We start from the raw sequence: 18768 nt of genomic DNA, 5'->3' as shown, positions 1-18768 counted from the left end.
TGGAGAGGGCCGAGCCCTTGCCTGAGGCCTCACGGTGGAGACACAGGGCCGTGGCCAGGTTCCACACCCCCATGCCTCCTGGTACGTGCTGCCAGGGTGCACGGCTCTGAATTGTGCCAGCGTCTCCCACTGTGCACACGGCAGACAGTGGAGGCGCCCGAGAGAGAGAGCCTGGCTGTGTTTGAACGGATCTCTCATTTCAGAGCGTCACTTTAGCCCCCGTGGGAGCACAGCATGGAAGGCCAGGTGCAGGAGAACACTGCGGGCGCAGGTTTCCAATCTGATTGTGCCGTGGGGCTGGCAGCCACTTAAAAGAAAGTGGAGAAGAAAGGAAAGGGGAGCCGGGGAGTGAGGGGCCCACTTCTTATCTTACATCCACACCCCCCGAGAACTAATCCCTCTGGCCCCTGGGCTGAGCAGGTGGGCAGGCAGCTGGGCCTGCTTCTGAATTCCTCCTGCAGCCTGTCCAGGGTAGGACTGCCTGTCCATCCGTCCCCGCTCTGCCCTTAGTGGTCACACGGGAAAGGTCCGGAGAGATGTGGGCCGACGGCTTGGAACATGTCTTTGGACATTTGGGCTGACAGTTCCCTTCTAAGGTTGCAGAATGAGGCTGAATATGTGCACGCCATACTGGTTCAGGGTTAGGTCCCTCCCCAGGCTTGGGTTACCCCATGAACCTGGTGGGCCCTGGGCTTTTCCAGCCTCGGGATCCCGTGCGGCCATATGTGTCTGACTCGGAATTTTATCTCAGAGAAGCTCTCAGTGTTTTGAAAAAGGTGGCGGGTTTCCAGAGCCGAAGCTGGGTTGGCCTGTGGTGAACATCTGGGTCTGATGTCAGTCCCCAAAAGAAACCAGGACCATGGGCCGTGCTGGTTTACACTGTCCTCCCTCCAGAAGCTTCTGTCTCTGTCCCCTACCCAGAAGCACCCAGAGTCCAAGCAGAACCCTGCTGTCTCCGCACAGCCAGGCCCGGGTCGTCTGGGTCTAGGTGGCACTAGACATGGCTTCCCCACCTCCCCCCAGCAGGGCAAGTGGAGTGAAAGGGGTTAACCTCACCCGGATGTTGTTGAGGTTGACCTCTTCAAGTTTTGGGTCGTTGCTCTTTATCCGCTCCAGCGTTTCCTCCAAGTCTGTTGCATTTGGTTCTTCATCAGGCACAGGCTTGTATTGTGTAGGTTTGATCACACCTAGAGTGACCGACAACAGGCAGGTGGCTCACAGAGACAGGGTGTCACTCTCCCTCGACAGAAGGACACCGGAAGGAAGCGGCAGCAGAGCTCAGGGACACGGAAGGCTGGGCATCTCAGGGGCTATGGGGGATGGGGGTGGGCAATGGCCGGGGCCAGGAGTCTGGGCCCTACTTGGACTCTGCCTCTGCCGTCCTGCAACAACTGGGTGAATTTGCTAAACTGTCTGAACCTCGGTGTCCTCATCTGTAGAATGTGAACGAGTCGTTCTACCCAGTGGGCTCTTGTGAGGGTAAAATGAAGCCTGGATGGGAAAGAAATGTGTAGGCCTTCCAGAGGGAGGGATAATTGCACGTTGGGGGCCCTTGTTTCTCTTTGGGGCCAAAATGCCAGCTTGGAACAATGCAGCGGAGCAATTCAGACAATGCAATGTTGGCACAGGAAAGGACAAAGAGACTCGTGGAGCAGGAGAGGCATCCAGAGGCAGACCCACGTGGACACACGGACATTTATGATCAAGGTGGAGTCCCAAACCAGAGGTGAAAGGATGAACTTTACAAAGAGTGGTGTTGGGACAACAGGATATTGATTTAAAAAAATGAAAGTTCAATCTCATCTCACACCACACACAAACATGAACTCTAGGAGGATTAAGAAGTTGAATATAAGAAGGAAACCTTGGGCCTCCCTGGTGGCGCAAGTGGTTGAGAGTCCGCCTGCCGATGCAGGGGATACGGGTTCGTGCCCCGGTCTGGGAGGATCCCATATGCCGCGGAGTGGCTGGGCCCGTGAGCCATGGCCGCTGAGCCTGCGCGTCCGGAGCCTGTGCTCCACAACGGGGGAGGCCACAACAGTGAGAGGCCCGCATACCACAAAAAAATAAATAAATAAAAAAGAAGGAAACCTCTAAGACTTACAGAAGAAAATACAGGAGGATGTTTTGTTAATACTGGGATGGGGAGGGTCTTCGTAAATAAGTCTCAAAATCCCAGGAGAGTAAAAGGAAAAAGTGGATAGATTTGGCTTTATAGAATTCGAAATCTTCTGCAGTGAGCCAGAGAGCGGGCAGAGGCAGCAAGACGTGGGAGGACCCCTCCCTTCCAAGGTGCCCTCGCTGGGGGCAGGGAGGGGCGCCCGTACTCACTGTTGAGTCCCTCCTTGTTCACGATGGAGCTGCTGCCCAAGGCCTGGTAGTACTGCTGGTTGCTCATGAGCGTGTGCATGCCCAGGATAGCTGCGGGGACACGAAGGGCCCATGACGCGCCTCTCAGACAGAGAGCCTTCTGGGCACGGACATTCCATGCCCCAGGAAGTTTTGCTCACAGAAAGGGCAAGAAACACTTGCATGTAAACTTTTAAATTTTATTTGGTTTTTACTCTTGCCTCTATTGACGTGACTCTCGAATCTCCATCCCCAGCCTAGGTTTCTCTGTCCCTGGCCTCAGATTCCTAGATGTCCCTCTGATGTCCCACTGGCACATCCAACCCAACTTGGCCAAAACGGAACTCCTCTTTCCCGACAACAGCCTCTTCCTTTGGCTCACGTTCCATCTGGTCATCCTGCCTGTCCCTCGGGGTAGACCCTCAGGCACATGGCACCCCTTCCCCTAAATCCTCACCCTCCTATACAGAGCCTCTCATCTGTCCCACCTCCCACTCCATCACCTCTGTCCTGGTTAAGGCCCTATCAGTTCTCGTCTGTATTATCACAGCTGTGGAATCACTGGTACTCTGGCCTCAGTCTCTTCCTATCTTCCCCCACCAGCATTCAGCACAGAGCAGCCAGAAAGATCTCTCTGGAAAGGCAAACCTAACCACATCCCCCCGTGATCAGTCATTCTTTCATCCGTTCATTTGTTCAACATTTACCGAGTGCCAGCATCATGTGTCCAGCTCCAGGGGGGTGGGGACAGTGAGGAACAAGAAAGACAGGGGCTCTGCCATGTAGGTTACAGTGTGCTGGGAATGAGAAACTAAGCAGGTACCCATACAATTAAAAACGTAAGTGCAGAGTATGCTAAGTGTTGTAAAGAAAAAGTTCAGTGTGCTCTGGGAGAAGAGAACAGAGAGACTTGGGATGAGAGAGATGAATATAGATGTTGGCCAAGTTAAGAGAAAGGAGGTAGAACATTCTGGGCAGAGGGATGGCGGGTGGGAAGCCCTAGGCTTGGGGAGTGGAAGGCCAGGGAGGGAGGGGGAAGCTGAAGATGGATAGAGATGAAGTTGGACATGTGGCAGAGGGCAACAGGTCCTCACCAAATGCTTATGTCGGGCTAGAGAGTACACTGTACATCAGTGACACTCAGTCTGGTTGTGCATCAGAATCACTGGGACTCTTGAAACTCCTGATGCCCAGGACTCCCCCAGACCAATTAAACCACAATCCCTGGGCTGGGGCCAGGCATCTGCCTTTTTTAAAGCTCCCCAGGTGGTTTCACCAGGCAGCCGAGGTTGAGAACACTGCCTAATGCCATTCCCCTTAATCTTAACAACAACCCTTTGGAGTAGATTTTATTCAAATAGGCAAGGTCACATCCTACAGGGTCTTCTAGGTCTGGGTAAGGAGCTCAGATGTCTTTTTCTAGGTGTGGCCTGAGCAGGGAGTGAGATGGTCTGACTCAAGTTCTGTGACTGTTACTCAGGCTGAATGTGGAGCACTGACTAGAGGGGAGGGATGGGCGTGCAGGACCATGAGGCTGGTGCAGCATCCGCCTGGGAGGACGGTGCCTTGTGACTCCAGAGTCTGGCTTCACTGGCCCTCCCCGGGGCTGGCCCTGCTTCAATAGCCTTGTCCCTCGCCCATGCCCTTTCTGCTCCGGCGACACAAATGGTCACTGCTTGGCAGATGCTCCTGCTTCTGCCAGTGCTGCCTGTCTGCTGGCAATCCTCTCTCCATCTGCACTGCCCACTGCTGAAATGCCCCCCGGGAGAGTTTTGAGATTCAGCAAATAAAAATACAGGATACCCAGTTAAACTGTAATTTCAGATAAACAATGAAAAATGTTCTAGTATAAGTACATCCCGTTCAGTATTTGAGACCTTCTTATATTAGAAACTTATACATCATTTATCTGAAATTCAGATCCAACTGAGCATACTATATTTGATCTAACAACTCTACCTTCCCATCCTTTAAGTTTGGAATAATGCTTCCTCCCCCAGGGAGTCCTCCTGGATTCCACCTTCTCTCTCTGTAGCTCTCTCACAGCACCTGGTGTCCTTATCACAGTACATAGTCAACACAGTGTTAGAGCTTTCTGGGTACATGCATGCTTCCCCTACTGGACTGTGGGCTTCCGGAGGTCAGGGAAGAATATTATCTCTCTTCTACCTCTTCCAGAAGATGGTATCTGGTAAACATTTGCTCATTTAAAAAAATTCCCCTGGCCATTTCATTAGACACGATTTCTAGTTAGACAGACAACAGCGAGCCTTTAGTGAAGACTCAAGAGAACCAAGTTCCAGCCCTGACTCTGCCCCTGATGCTGTGTGACCTTGGGTAAGTCCCCTCCCCTCTCTGGGCTTCAGCGTCCTCTGTACAATGAGGGGTGAGACCAGACCATTGGTTCTCAATCATGGCTGCATATACAAATTACCCGCGAGCTTTACGACAATATCAGTGCTCCTCCTGAACAAACTGATTCGAATCTCTGGAGATGTATTTTTAACCTCCTTGGATGATTTTTGATGCTTAGTGGGAGCTACAAACCACAAGACAAGATGATCTCAAAGTACCTTCTGTTTCTCACATTCTAAGAGTCTTCTCTGCTAAAATTAGACTTGCCTGCTCATCGCTAAGGAGAACTGGTAAGGAGAGAGGCATCTGCACTGTTTTGAGCTCTCTGGGCTTTAATTTAGGCTGCGTTTCTGTGGGTGGAGGGAGCTGAAGCCTGCGTCAGCAGCAGGTGAATCAGATCACCTGGAGTCACCTTCTCTTCCAGCTCCCATACAGAGAGTGGCTTTTGTGGTGGTTCTGGGCTGCTGCTGGGATTCTAGGTTTGGAAAAACAGTTTGGAGAGGTTGCTGGAATCATAGGAAAGATGTAACCTCATATGGCTGGCTGGTCTTGCTTAGAGTGTATAGAGAGGTGGAAAATGGAAAATGCATTTTGTGCTTGGACAATAGCTTCTTGTAATGGTCCAGAAAGAGAGGGCAGAGGCAGGAAGGTTACAAGGACGTGCTGGGGGACAGAGGAAGGAGACCTGGGCTCCAGTCTGGGCCTTGGTACTAATTTGCTGGGTAACCCTGTCCAGGTCACTTCTACTTTTGGGTCCTCAGTGTTCTCACCTGTAAAATGGACTATGTTTGAAGGATGATCTCTTACCTTCACATGGGACTTAATAGCCACACGGCAATTGCTCATCTTCTTATGCTGTTTGATTTTTACAGCAAGCATCCAGGGCAGTTACTGTCGGTCCCCACTTTACCAGCAGGCTCAAGAGGGAAATGGTTGGTCAAAGACCGTTCGGTGAGGACCCTCCTGGCCTCTAAGTTAGTGTCCCCATCCACACCTCTACACACTAGGTCACCAACAGGTCTAAAGTTCTAAAACTTGTCCTCAACTTCAGAATTCTAAGGACAGATAACAATATATTCTAGGAGGTAATGTATATCAATAGCAGCCCAAAGAAGAAATAAAACGACTTTGCAGTTCAGAGGGGATTAGAGTTCTAAGAAGGAAGGAGGGAAGGAGGGAGGGAAAAAGGGAGGGAAGGAGGAAGGGGAGAGGCCAAGCTAAATCTCCACTGCTGAGCAGAATGCTTGGTGGCTCTGAAGCCAGTATTTCCTCTCCCGCCCTAAGCACCAAATCGACTTTATCCTTGCTTGGTTTTGCACACTCCATGTCACCAGGAGTGAGTGATAGAGGAAAAGAGCACATCAACATTGCTTGCTGCTTCATTCTTTTTTTTCCAAATAAATTTATTTATTTTTATTTATTTATTTTTGGCTGCATTGGGTCTTCGTTGCTGTGTGCGGGCTTTCTCTAGTTGTGGCGAGCGGGGGCTACTCTTCGTTGTGGTGCATGGGTTTCTCATCGCAGTGGCTTCTCTTGTGGAGCACGGGCTCTAGGCACGCGGGCTTCAGGTGTTGTGGCACATGGGCTCAGTAGTTGTGGCGCACGGGCTTAGTTGCTCCGCGGCACGTGGGATCTTCCCGGACCAGGGCTCAAAGCCTCTTCCACTGGGATGCGTCTCCCCGCCTAGTTCACCTCTACTCTTCCTCCTTTCGGCTCAGCTTGGGTCCCCACTCTCATCTTGCAGCCCCACCACCTCACTCAGCCCTTTCTCCCTCCGACACTCACTCCCACTTGTCCTTCCACGTTGGCCTCAGTGTTTGTTTAACCTCAGCTGCTCGAGGGCAGAAACCAGGCCGCTTTCTTACGATTGGCCCAGAGCAATCGGAGGCTTAGTTAATGGAAATGCTCTGCCTGGGAGTTGAGTTGTGGGGAGCAGAGATGACCTGAAGACCCTGTGCCCAGCGCATCCTCCTCTTCTTTCCCTAATGAGTCATCCACTTGGGGCTCCAGCTACTCCCCCCAACACACCCAGCACTCCGACAAGATGTCCTGCCTCCAGAGCCTCCATCTCTTAAACTGACTGACTCCTTGCATCCCTGCAGGCACCCAGGTCTGTTTTCTGATGCCTCAGGCCAGAAAGCCTGGCGTCGTCTCGTCATCTCAGCCTCTTGGCCTCTGACCCAGCTCTAGGAACAGCTGATCTCTTGGAGCCACGTTCCAGACGCAGGCCACCTCAGCCCTTGGCCTTACCTGGGGCCTGCCTCCTACATCCCCTCGTCCTCCGAACACCACCGCCTCTCTGCGCAAGCCCCTGCTTTCATCCGGCCTCTTCCAACACTCCCCCCGGCCCGGGTGTCAATGCTTTTCCACGACATCCGGAGCCTTTCCTAATTCGGCCCCATGCTCCCCAGGCCGACTCTGTGAGACTCTGCCATGCACCCCCTCTCACCACTCCGTTTCCATTCCCCTACCCTGGAGGGCTTTATCCAGGCTGTACTGGGTGGTGACGCTGTGAGTGGGACCAAGCGGCCTGGGTTCAAACCCCGTGGGCAAGGATAACGTCACCGTGCCGACCTCCCCTCTCTGAAAAATGGGGACATCAATAAAACTCACTTCATAGGATTGCTGTGGTTAACAAACGCAGCAAGGTATGGAAAGCAACTCCCACAGCAGCTGGGACATAGGTGGTCAACAAACATTCCACGCCTCCTTCCACTGCCACCTTGCAGACGGCTGACGTACAGCGACACATGTCCAAGGTTAGCCAGTGAACACTGGGGTCGCCTCGCAGCAACGCCCCCTCCTTTCCGGACAGTGGAAGCGTATGGTATCATGAACAGATACTAATAATTAGTCATGCCAATAAAAATAAAGAGGAATAGTTTCAAGATATCAACCCAGAAATTTAGCACAACATTGCAGCTCTGTTTTGGCACGGACAGCAGTCATTTGATAATCCCTCTGAGCTGCCTAACTAGGGGAGCGACGCCATGGAGGGTGATCGGAGGAGAAGGACCAGGATAAAAACAGCCCTTGGGGTGAGTCAGTGTGGAGATGCTGGACAACCATGTCACTCACCCACCGCCCAGCTGCACAGATTAACCGGAACTCAAGGGGACCCAGCATCAGGGAAGACGGTTCCGTCAAAATACCCGAGCCTAATGTGGATCTAATGCAACTTGTGTGGTTTCTGACAAGCAAACCAGCGGAGTATCCTGAGCTAAGGGCTCCATTTCCATCCAGGTGACCTCCTCACTGCTACATACTTCATAGAGAAAATGAACACCTTTCTCTCTCAGCCCTGACACACTTTAAGCCACTGCCCTTTGTCCTTTCCCAAATGTTCTGCCTTCTTAGGAGAGGGTTGCTGGACTGAGGGTCTACACACTGGCTCTCCTTTTGCCCTCCTTTGGCCCTGCAACCTGGCTTTGGTGCCCCTTCTTCCTCTTTCCTAAGAATGTCATCAGGACTGGCGCACCACACCCACGAGAAGCAGGAGGATGTGAGAAGCAGAAGACACTGCGGCCGGCTGAGTTTCCTGGCACTGGCGGGCTCACCTGGCCTCTGGCTTCACCTCTGAGTCTCCCAGCCAGCCCTGAACCCTCGTTCTGTCTCCGTAGCTCTTGCGTTAGGCTCTGCCCATCTTGATTTGGTCGTTGGTTCCCAGCCCATGTGTGGCTACCTGGCCTCCACTGTGGCTATGTTCACCCCATTTCCACTCCTCTCCCAAAGGCTTCTACCTCGGCCAGGGCCCTTGCCTCCAGAGCCCCGGGTCCCCACTACTGCCAGGCCCTCTGCCTGGAACTTGATGATGCTAATGACACCCACCTCTCTATCTCCAGTGTGGACCCCTTGCAGAACTCAAGACTTTCATGTAGGGACTTCCCTGGTGGCGCAGTGCTTAAGAATCCACCTGCCAATGCAGGGGACATGGGTTCAATCCCTGGCTTGGGAAGATCCCACATGCTGTGGAGTAACTAAGCCCGTGCGCCACAGCTACTGAGCCTGCGCTCTAGAGCTCGCGAGCCACAACTACTGAAGCCTGCGTGCCTAGAGCCTGTGCTCTGCAACAAGGGAAGCCACCGCAGTGAGAAGCCCGAGCACTGCAATGAAGAGTAGTCCCTGCTCGCTGCAACTAGAGAAAGCCCGCGCACAGCAACGAAGACCCAATGCAGCCATAAATAAATAAATACATACATACATACATTAATTAATTAATTAATTAATTTAAAAATAAAGCCTTTCATGTACAACTGCCCTTGATTGGGTGGCCCACAGGCAACCTGAACTCTAAAGGTCCCAAACTGAACTACGTATTTCCCCTACACCTTGTCCTCCCCACTGTTATGGTTGAACTGTGTCCCTCCCTCCAAAATTGTTGATTTTGTCCTGATTTGTCCCTCCAATATGTTGCATAAAGTAATTTCTAGTACCTTAGAATTTGTAACTATATTTGGGGATAAGGTCTTTAAAGAAGTGATTAAGAGTCAATGAGCCTGTTAGGGTGGGTCCTAATCCAATCTGTCTGGTGTACTTACAAGAAGAAGATTAGGACACACAAAGGGACACAAGGGGACATGTGCACAGAGGGACACCATGAGATACGGTCATCTGGAATCAAGGAGAGAGGGCTCAGAGGAAACCAAGACTGTGGACACCTTGATCTGGGACATCTAACCTCCAGAACTACTGAGAAAATACATTTCTGTTATTTAAGCCACCAGCCTGTGGTATTTCGTTAGGGCAGCCTGAGCAGACTAATGCACCTTCATTAACGGCACCAATGTCCACTTAGTCTCTGGAGCCAGGTCTGGGCTCCTCCCTTGACCTCACAGTTGACCCTGTCTTTCCTCTCCCCTTCCCACTTGCCTTGAGTCTCTCCCTACCCCATCCACACTCCTGTCATCATCTGGGTGAGGGTTAGTAGCCCCCAAGGCTGCAAAAGAAAAAGACCAGCTACCTCACTGGGCCAGGGAGCACAGCATGGTGGTGGGCACACTGTGGCCAGAGCCTGACCCCCCGGGGGGAAGGGACATGGGCGAGTGGGACAGGGACCAGACAGTAAAAAGGGGAAAAGAGCAGGTGGCAAAAAGCTCTGGATATCAGGCCACCTTCTGGAGTTTTAGGGGCTGTCTGTGAAGATCACATGGAAACACACATGAAGATGGAGGGTGTTGTACAAATATGAGATATGGGGTGATCGCCTCGAAGCCCGGCTCTCCAAGCTGTGCAAAATGGTAAAATCAGATGACTTGCTCCAGCCCTCTGTGAGCCTCCTGGACCTGAGATGCCAGCAGCCCTCTGTCTGCCCCCCTCTATCCTCTCTTCCCAGGCGGTCTGAGCAGGATTTGATGCCATGGCTGGTGAAGGGTCCAGGCTGCCTTGCACCTCCCTCTGGGATGGGGTCTCATGGCAGCAAAAGCTGGCTCCGTGGTGGGAAGGGTTTTAGTTTTATCTCCATTTTACTCATTTCGGTTTTTAATAATAGAGTTCTATCTCCTCTAGTCCTTGTTAGAAACAGAGAGGGTGTGTATGTTGAAATAAACCATCCAAGGCTTGCCTGCAGACGTGGGTCAAATGCTTTTGGAGGACGTGGGGAAGCATCAGGAACGCCTCTTACCTGCGATGTCACAGAGTTCCGCATCCGAGGCATTTGCCAGGGCCTCCTCCAGCTCCGGCTCCAGTGTCACACTTTCCAGCACGGGGTCCATCGGCTTCTGCTTGGGGACCCAGACTTTTCCTGAAAACACACGGGGTGCCCATTACAGGGAGTGCAGCTGCACTGGGGCCCTGGGTGGACCGTCCCAAAGCCCTGTGGATCCCTCGATGCCGAGATTCCATTAAAACTTCTCCCTCTGGGGACCCAGTGCCAAACTTGTCCAAAGAAAGGGAATCAGAGATCTCTAACAAAGCACCCTTCACGTTTGAAAAGAAGAACTTTATAACTTGGTCAAGGGAGACTGCTCACTACTGGAAACATTGGTTATTAATTTTAACAATCTGTAAGTAGGAAAAGATACAAAAGAAAAATATAATAAAATGCCAGGGTCTGGAATACTCTAAACAAGCGTTCTGGTATGAGAGGAAAATTTAGAAGCATTTCTAAAACAAATAAATAAAATACACTCAGATTATTAAAAGAGGCATAGGGAGAAAATATAATGTCTCTTGGGACGCTATATTTTTACAGTGTCAGACTCATAATTGAACGAGAGAGCAAAGAGCCAAGAGGATGGTTGGTCGCTGCAGTGTGCACCAAGAGCGATTGTTAAAGAAATTATGGGGCATCCATACGACGGTGTTCTAGCAGTTATTATTATAAAGGATGGTGGAGATCTCTACTTACTATGAAAGGAAAATGTCCAAGACAAAATCTTGTGTGAAAAAGCAAGTTTACAAAATAGCATGAATTATTTAATTCCATTTATGAAAAATTGCACATATATCAATATATATTTATCCATGAAACACTTTTTTTTTTTTTTTTTTTGCGGTACGCGGGCCTCTCACTGTTGGGGACTCTCCCATTGTGGAGCACAGGCTCCTGACACACAGGCTCAGCGGCCATGGCTCACAGGCCCAGCCACTCCGCGGCATGCGGGATCTTCCCGGACCGGGACACGAACCCGTGTCCCCTGCATCAGCAGGCGGACTCTCAACCACTGCACCACCAGGGAAGCCCCATGCAACACATATTTACTGAACACTTCCTATGTGCCCAGCACCTTTCTTGGCGCTAGGGAGTCAGCAGTGAGCAGTATACAGTTTAGTGAAAGAAGACAGATAATAAACCAGAGAGTACTAAGAATCACAAAGGAAAATAAAGCCAAGCAAAAGACTAGGAAGTTCCAGGCTGGGGTGTGGGTGAGGTGGGCTCTGCTATCTTGGGTAGCGTGGTCAGGGAAGATGACCTGTGAGCTGGGCCCTGACAGAGTGAGGAAATGAGCTCCTCAGACCAGCGACAAGACAAGGATGCCTGCTTTCATTGTTCCTACCCAACTGTGTATTGAAAGTTCTAGTCAGAGCAAATGGACAAGAAAAAGAAATACATGGCATCCAGACTGGAAAGGAAGAAGTAAAATGATCTCTGTTCGCAGATGACATATGCAGAAAATGTTCCACACACACACACAAAAACAGGGTACAAGATTAACATAAACAAATAAGTGGAGTACACCAGCAAATAACAATCTGAAAGGGAAATTAGGAAAATAATTTCATCTACAATACAATCCAAAAGAATAAAATACGTAGGAATAAATTTAACCAAGGAGGTGAAAGACTTGTGCATGGAACACTATAAAACATTGTTGAAAGAAATGAAAGAAGACCTAAATAAACAGAGAGATATCCCAAGTTCATGGATTGGAAGACAATATTAAAATGGCAATATTGCCCAAAGCAATCTACAGATTCAACGCCATCCTTATCAAAATTCCAATGGCCCTCCTCCTTTTTTTTGGAAATGGAAAAGCCAGTCCTCAAATTCATATGGAATTGTAAGGGGCTCCAAATAACCAAAACAATCTTGATAAAGAACAAAGTTGGAGGACTCAGACTTCCTGATTTCAAAACTTACTACAAAGTTAAACAGTGTGACACTGACATAAGGATAGACATATTAAAAAATGGAATAGAATTGAAAGTCCAGAAAAAAACCTATACATCTATGGCAAATTGATTTTTGACAAGGGTGCCAAGTCCATTGAATGGGGAAAGAATAGTTTCTTCAAGAAGTGGTGTGGGACAACTGGATATCCAGTTGATATGCAGAAAGATAAAGCTGGACCCCTATCTCATACCATACACAAAAACCAACTGGAAATGGATCAATGATTTAAATATAATACCTAAAACTATAAAATTCTTAGAAGAAAACATAAGCATAAATCTTTATGACCTTAGATTTGGCAAAGTATTCCTAGATATGACAACAAAAGAATAAGCAACTAAAGAAAAACAGATCAATTGAACTTAACCAAAATAAAACTTTTGTGTATCAAAGGACATTAACAAGAAAGTGGAAAGATAACATACAGAAGAGGAGAAAATATTTACAAATCATATACCTGATAGGGTCCAGTATTCAGAATATGTAAAGAACTTTTACAACTCAACAACAAAAAGAAAAACAACCCAATTTAAAAATGGGCAAAGGACTTATAGACATTTCTCCAAAGAGGATATACAATTACCTCTAGGTATCTGAGGGGGATTGGATGCTCAAGTCCCTTATATAAAATTGTATAGTATTTGCATATAACCTACACACATCCTCCTGTATACTTTAGATCATCTATAGGTTACGTATAATACCTAATACAATGTGAATTCTATGTAAATAGTTGCCAGTGCACAGCAAATTCAAGTTTTGCCTTTTTAAACTGTGTGGAATTTTTCTGAATATTTTTGATCCACAGTTGGGTGAATCTGCGGATATGGAACCTGCGGATATGGAGAGTCAACTGTACAGATGGCCAAACACATGACAATATGCTCAACATCATTGGTCATTAGACAAATGCAAATCAAAACCACAATGAGATACCACTTCACAACCATGATAATGGCTATAACATAAACCAAAAACCAAAATGGAAAATAACAAATGTTGGCAAGGATGTGGAGAAATTGGAACCCTCATATATTGCTGACGGGAATGTAAAATGGTGCAGTTGCTTGGGAAAACTGTTTGGCAGTTCTTCAAAAAATTAAACACAGAATTACCATATGATCCAGCAATTCCACTCCTAGGTATATACCCAAAAGTTACCCAAATACTTGTATAGGAATATTCACAGCACCACTAATCACACAACAGCCAAAAAGTGGAAACAACCAAAATGTTTGTCAATGGACAAATTGTGGAATATTATTCAGTAATAAAAGGGAATGAATGAGTCTTGAAAATAATATTCTAAGTGAAAGAAGCCAGACACGCAAAGTCATATATTATATTATTTAATTTATAGGAGATACCCAGAATAGGTAAATCCATAGAAACAGATTGGTGGCTGCCAGGGGTTGGGAGCGAGGGGCATGGGGAGTAACTGCTTATTGAGTACAGGGTTTTATTTTGGAGTGATGAAAATGTTTTGGATCTAGATAGAGATGGTAGTGGCACAACACTGTGTGTGTACTAAATGCCACTGAATTGTTCACTTCAAAATAGTTAACTTTATGTTATGCGAATTTTACTTCAATTTTTAAAAACCTGCTCATTTTGGCTACTGATTGGGAATAGCCTGAAGTGGGGCCAGTATGGAAGCCAGGAGATGGTTAGGAGGCTCCTTCAAAAGTCCACATGAGAGATGACAGTGACTTGGACCAGAGGTGGGGAGGGGTGGGAAGAGCAATGTTCAGAAGGATATTCACTAAAATGGGATCAGTGCCTACCTCTCAGCAGAGAGTATTACTTTGTTTTGTTATTTAAATTGTTTACAGGGGCTTCCCTGGTGGTGCAGTGGTTAAGAATCCACCTGCCAGTGCAGGAGACACAGGTTCAAGCCCTGGTCCGGGAAGATCCCACATGCCGCGGAGCAACTAAGCCCATGCACCACAACTACTGAGTCTGCGCTCTAGAGACTGCAAGCCACAACGACTGAGCCTGTGTGCCACAACTACTGAAGGCTGCATGCCTAGAGCCCGTGCTCCGCAACAAGAGAAGCCACCACAATGAGAAGCCCGCGCACCGCAACGAAGAGTAGCCCCTGCTCGCCACAACTAGAGAAAGCCTGCATGCAGCAACGAAGACCCAACACAGCCAAAAAATAAACAAATAAATTTATAAAATAAATAAATAAATAAACAAATTGTTTACAGCAAAGATCAATTACTATACAAGCAGAACAGTCAGCAAAGTCATCTGGGAGAAAATGTATCATAACCTTCACCAGAGGCGCATCTGGAAAACAGCAAATCAAAATGGCTAAAAAGAAAACGAAATGGCTAAAAGGAAAATGAACTGTGAAAATGACTGATGCAGTGACTAGGATGAACATTCAGTAAATATTTAAGACCTATGGTTTATTATGCCCCTGCAGCAGATGCCTCCATGAGGGTGGTGACTCTAAAACACTGTAAGAGGGACTCAGACGTCTTCCCTTCCTTCATCTTACTAGTTGGGATGTGGGTGTGATGACTGGAGCCTCAGCAGCTAGATGGACCATGAGGACAAGAATATATTACAAGGATGGCAGAATGAAAAACTGGAAAGGGTCTTGATTCCTAATGTCAAGGAAGATGTCTTACAAGCCCTGGAATGCCTAACCCTGCAGCTCTACTAAGTGAAAGAAAACTAAACTTCCATTTTAAGTCTCTCTTATTTTACTTGTTTCTTCAGCACATGCAGCCAAATCTGTATAATGAAAATACCCTGCATGGAACTTTATTCTGATTCCCCCACTTGAATGAGAGTGAGGGAAAATCCAAATTCCTCAGGACTTTGCACCAGTTTATGGGTCTTACCACATCCTGCTGGGTTTTGTAGTGCCTGAAATGCTATTTGCCCTCAGCCTAGGCTCACTCTAGGCCCAGCGTGGGGCAAGTGATCAGTAGAGCTGGACTGAACAGCCCTGCGTCTGCCTGTTAGAGCTGGAAGGTCTCCTTCCCCACACTCTCTGTTGAGACTGGACTTATTCAATACACATGGACTCCAACAATCATGATGTAAATATTTTATGACGACGATGCTGGTGGTGGTGGTGATGATGATAAACCTTTTAGGCTTGTCATAATATGAAAATAGAATAGATTCTAGCTACCCTCCTTGGGTCAGCCTGGTTTTTCATGAGGGCACTCAGGCTCTGGGAGTCTGGAGAGCTGTTCCCGGCTTGGGGCCAGGTCAGCACTCTGCGAAGGGGCAGCAGGACTGGTTTATATATCGCCCAGATTCCCTTCCCCATCCCCCATCTCATCTCCAGCTCCTCCCCTGGGAGGGGGATGGGCACACAAGGGAGCAGATGTCAGTAATGACTCACCAACTGTCCACTCAGGTCTGCTGCTGACTCTCTCACAGCCTTGGTTTCCCCGTTTTTCAAATGTGTAGTGGGGATAGTGGAAGTTTTAAGACCCCATGAAATCCAGAGATTTTATTATCTTTACCTGCTGCACAGAAATCACTCCTCCTGGTACAAGTACCTTGCTTAAAACCATCTTGTGCCTGCGCTCTCATCCAGGCACACGCAGCCCTTATGGTCAAGGGCCCCTTCCCCTGCCGCCAGCTCCAGGGTGCCTCAGACCACACAATTCTTCCAAAGCTCTGTAATCCAGATGTCTCCTGGGCTTCCCTGACCTTCCAAGTTTTCAGTAAAATCTGGACTGAGGAGCTTCCCTGGTGGCGCAGTGGTTGAGAGTCCGCCTGCCGATGCAGGGGACACGAGTTCGTGCCCCGGTCCGGGAAGATCCCACATGCCGCAGGGCGGCTGGACCTGTGAGCCATGGCCGCTGAGCCTGCGCATCCGGAGCCTGTGCTCTGCAACGGGAGAGGCCACAACAGTGACAGGCCCGTGTACCGCAAAAAAAAAAAAAAAAAAAAAAATCTGGACTGAGCTTCAATTCCAGGCGCTGGGATGGCTAGAAGTCCTCCCTGAAATGCCCACACCTGTTTGCTCTTTCATTTTATTATTTATCAGGCAGCTACTCTGTGCAGCATTGTGCTAATACAACAGGGACACAGAAATAAATGCCATAGACAGGGATCCCTGGCTCATCATGCCGACATTCTTGGGGGTGAGGAGAATGGAAGAGGTGGAACACAAACAATTATTTACCCAATTAATTAATTAATTAGAATGAATGCTTTCATTCAACAAATATTTTACTAGGTGCCTACTACATGCTAGGGTTTTTGAGGTATAGGGATATAACAATGAACTAGACAGATGTGGTACTTGTACCCATGGAGCTTACATTTGAAGGAAAAAGCCTATAAGATCCATTATGCATCTATTTAATTTGAACTCATTCATTCATTCAACACCTCTCTCCTGAGCCCTACTGTACACTAGGCCCTGTGCTGGGTGCTGGGGGAACTGTGTAAGCAAAAGCAGCTGAGTCCCTGCCTCATGGAGCTTACAGGCCAGTGTAAATAAAGACGTAATGATAAAATAAGAATTGCTCTGAAGAACACACACAGGCTCCTGAGATGGAGAATAACCACGGGGGAGTTGAAGGGATGGAATGTCCTAAACAGTGTAGACAGAAAAGGCTTTCCTGAAAGAGGAGACAGTACAGTTGAGACCGAAAGGGTAATAATAGCTAATATTGACATAGCATTCATGATGTGCCGGGTGCTGTTTTAAGTGCTTTGTATAGATCTTAACTCAATCTTCATAACTCCCTCAGAAGGCTGGTAATATTCATCAACCCCATTTTACAGATGAGGAAATGGAGGCACAGCAGGTTTAAAAATGTACTGGAGGGAATTCCCTGGTGGTCCAGTGGTTAAGACTCTGCAGGGGGCACAGGTTTGATCCCTGGTCGGGGACTAAGATCCTGTAAGCCATGTGGCATGGCCAAACAAACAAATGTACTTGAGTTCACACAGCCTAGTAAGGGGTAGTGCCAAGACTGTAGCCAAAGTAGACCCAACTCCAGGCTATGTTTCTAACCATTACGCCTCTTACAGAGGAGAGAAGCCAGCCCTGAAGCCAGCTTGGAGGTGGACAGAGGACCAGCATTCCATGCAGAGGGCATACGTGCAAAGGTCCTGAGGTTAGGAAAGAGCTTGGAGTGTTTGGGGAAGAGAAAGAAGCCTGTGGGGCAGGAGGGCAGTGAGCAAGGGTGAGCATGATACCAGAGGACAGGGGGATGGTTTGGAGTGTAGGGGAAGTTCTGGAAGGGTTGGATAGTCGGAGTGCCTCTCTGTTCCCCGGAGCCTTCTAGATGGCTTGCCTTAGTCTGGGGCAGAGAGTCTTAGAGGGGCAGATGAAGGAAGGGAAGCTGCAGCTGCCAGAGAGAGGAACTTTGGGGAAAAAGACGGGATAATTAGGGTAGAGACAGGATATCTCTTGTTCCTGGTTTGGAGGGGACAGGCCTTGTTTGGGCCTCGTGTCCTGATACCATTTTAATAGTTCCTTCTTTCCCTTTTGACAGTATCAGGTTTGTATGAAAAATAATCAGAACACCCTAGTTAAAGGGGACTTAGGGGAAAGTGTTACGGGTCTGGTTTACCCCAAAACTTCACTAAATCTACCCCTTGTGCCGATGCTTCTGGAGTTGGGTTTGTGACTTTGGGCCAGGCAGGGATGAGGGCAAGTAGGCCCAGTCACATCTGGCCCAACACAGGGCCTGGCATACAGCTGGCACTCAATGATCATGGGGAATGACGTACTCAAAAGTGCAACATTGTTCAGTACCTCGCTTCTCCCCTGTGTAGGGGACCAGATCTTCTCGGTCCTTAAACTCCTTTGCTTGCTTTTCCAAGTGATCCAAGAGCTCCTCCCTTTTAAAGGGGCCTGTGGGCGCCTTGGTGGTCTGATCCTTCTGCCTCAGGCCCGCAGGCAGCAGTGCATTCTACAGTGGCAGTTGCGGGGCAGGTGCACAGAGAGAGAGAGAGAAAGAGAGAGAGCAGTCAGCTGCTGAAGACTTGCATTCCTCCAGAAACTCATCACTGAAAAACGGGGAGCTCAATCTAAGTCGCTCATTTACATGTAAGGAAACTAACAACATGGGAGGGGCAGAGGCTTGCCCAAGGTCACTGGCAGACAGGGGCGGAGCTAGGCTAGGACTCAGGTCTCTTAACCATACCTGTTTCCCAGCCTCTAACATTTTTTTAAAGGCAAGGGGGTGAGGGGTCAGCTGACCAGGGGCTGAGCACAGCGGAGGGCTCCAAGAGCATCTGCTGAGGGAGGAATAGGATTAAGTGGGTGTTGGGATGCATGAGGGTATTTACAGCCGTTGTGTAGAAAGTGGCTGGGGAGAGAAGCAGCCCAGGGGGGTTGAGTTAGGGCCCTGGATGCAGAATCAGGCAGGAAGAGGCATGCCCAAAAAACAAGCAGAGAAAGCTGGGCAGGACTGCAGGGAGGGCCGGGCATGCTGTCAGGCTGCAGCCCTGGTTGGCCC

At 48.7% G+C, this 18768-nt stretch overlaps 2 protein-coding genes across 2 annotated transcripts in view; both read right to left on the bottom strand.

Annotated features, from left to right (window-relative positions):
• Nucleotides 1–18768, bottom strand: part of NCBP1 (nuclear cap binding protein subunit 1) — a 136007-nt gene that overhangs the window by 92337 nt on the left and 24902 nt on the right. The window lies entirely within an intron of this gene.
• Nucleotides 1–18768, bottom strand: part of TMOD1 (tropomodulin 1) — a 60649-nt gene that overhangs the window by 22145 nt on the left and 19736 nt on the right. Inside the window, exons 2-5 of the mRNA XM_060100980.1 lie at nt 18063–18219; nt 10325–10444; nt 2332–2421; nt 1057–1187 (exon numbers count right to left, since the gene is read on the bottom strand). Coding sequence (XP_059956963.1) covers nt 1057–1187; nt 2332–2421; nt 10325–10444; nt 18063–18219 — 498 coding nt within the window. The remainder of the gene's footprint in view (nt 1–1056; nt 1188–2331; nt 2422–10324; nt 10445–18062; nt 18220–18768) is intronic.

This window comes from Mesoplodon densirostris, chromosome 6 (genome assembly GCF_025265405.1).
Source record: "Mesoplodon densirostris isolate mMesDen1 chromosome 6, mMesDen1 primary haplotype, whole genome shotgun sequence".
Classification (NCBI taxonomy): Eukaryota; Metazoa; Chordata; class Mammalia; order Artiodactyla; family Ziphiidae; genus Mesoplodon; species Mesoplodon densirostris.
The sequence above is the reverse complement of the archived record's forward strand: the minus strand, read 5'-3'. Positions and strand labels throughout refer to the sequence as shown.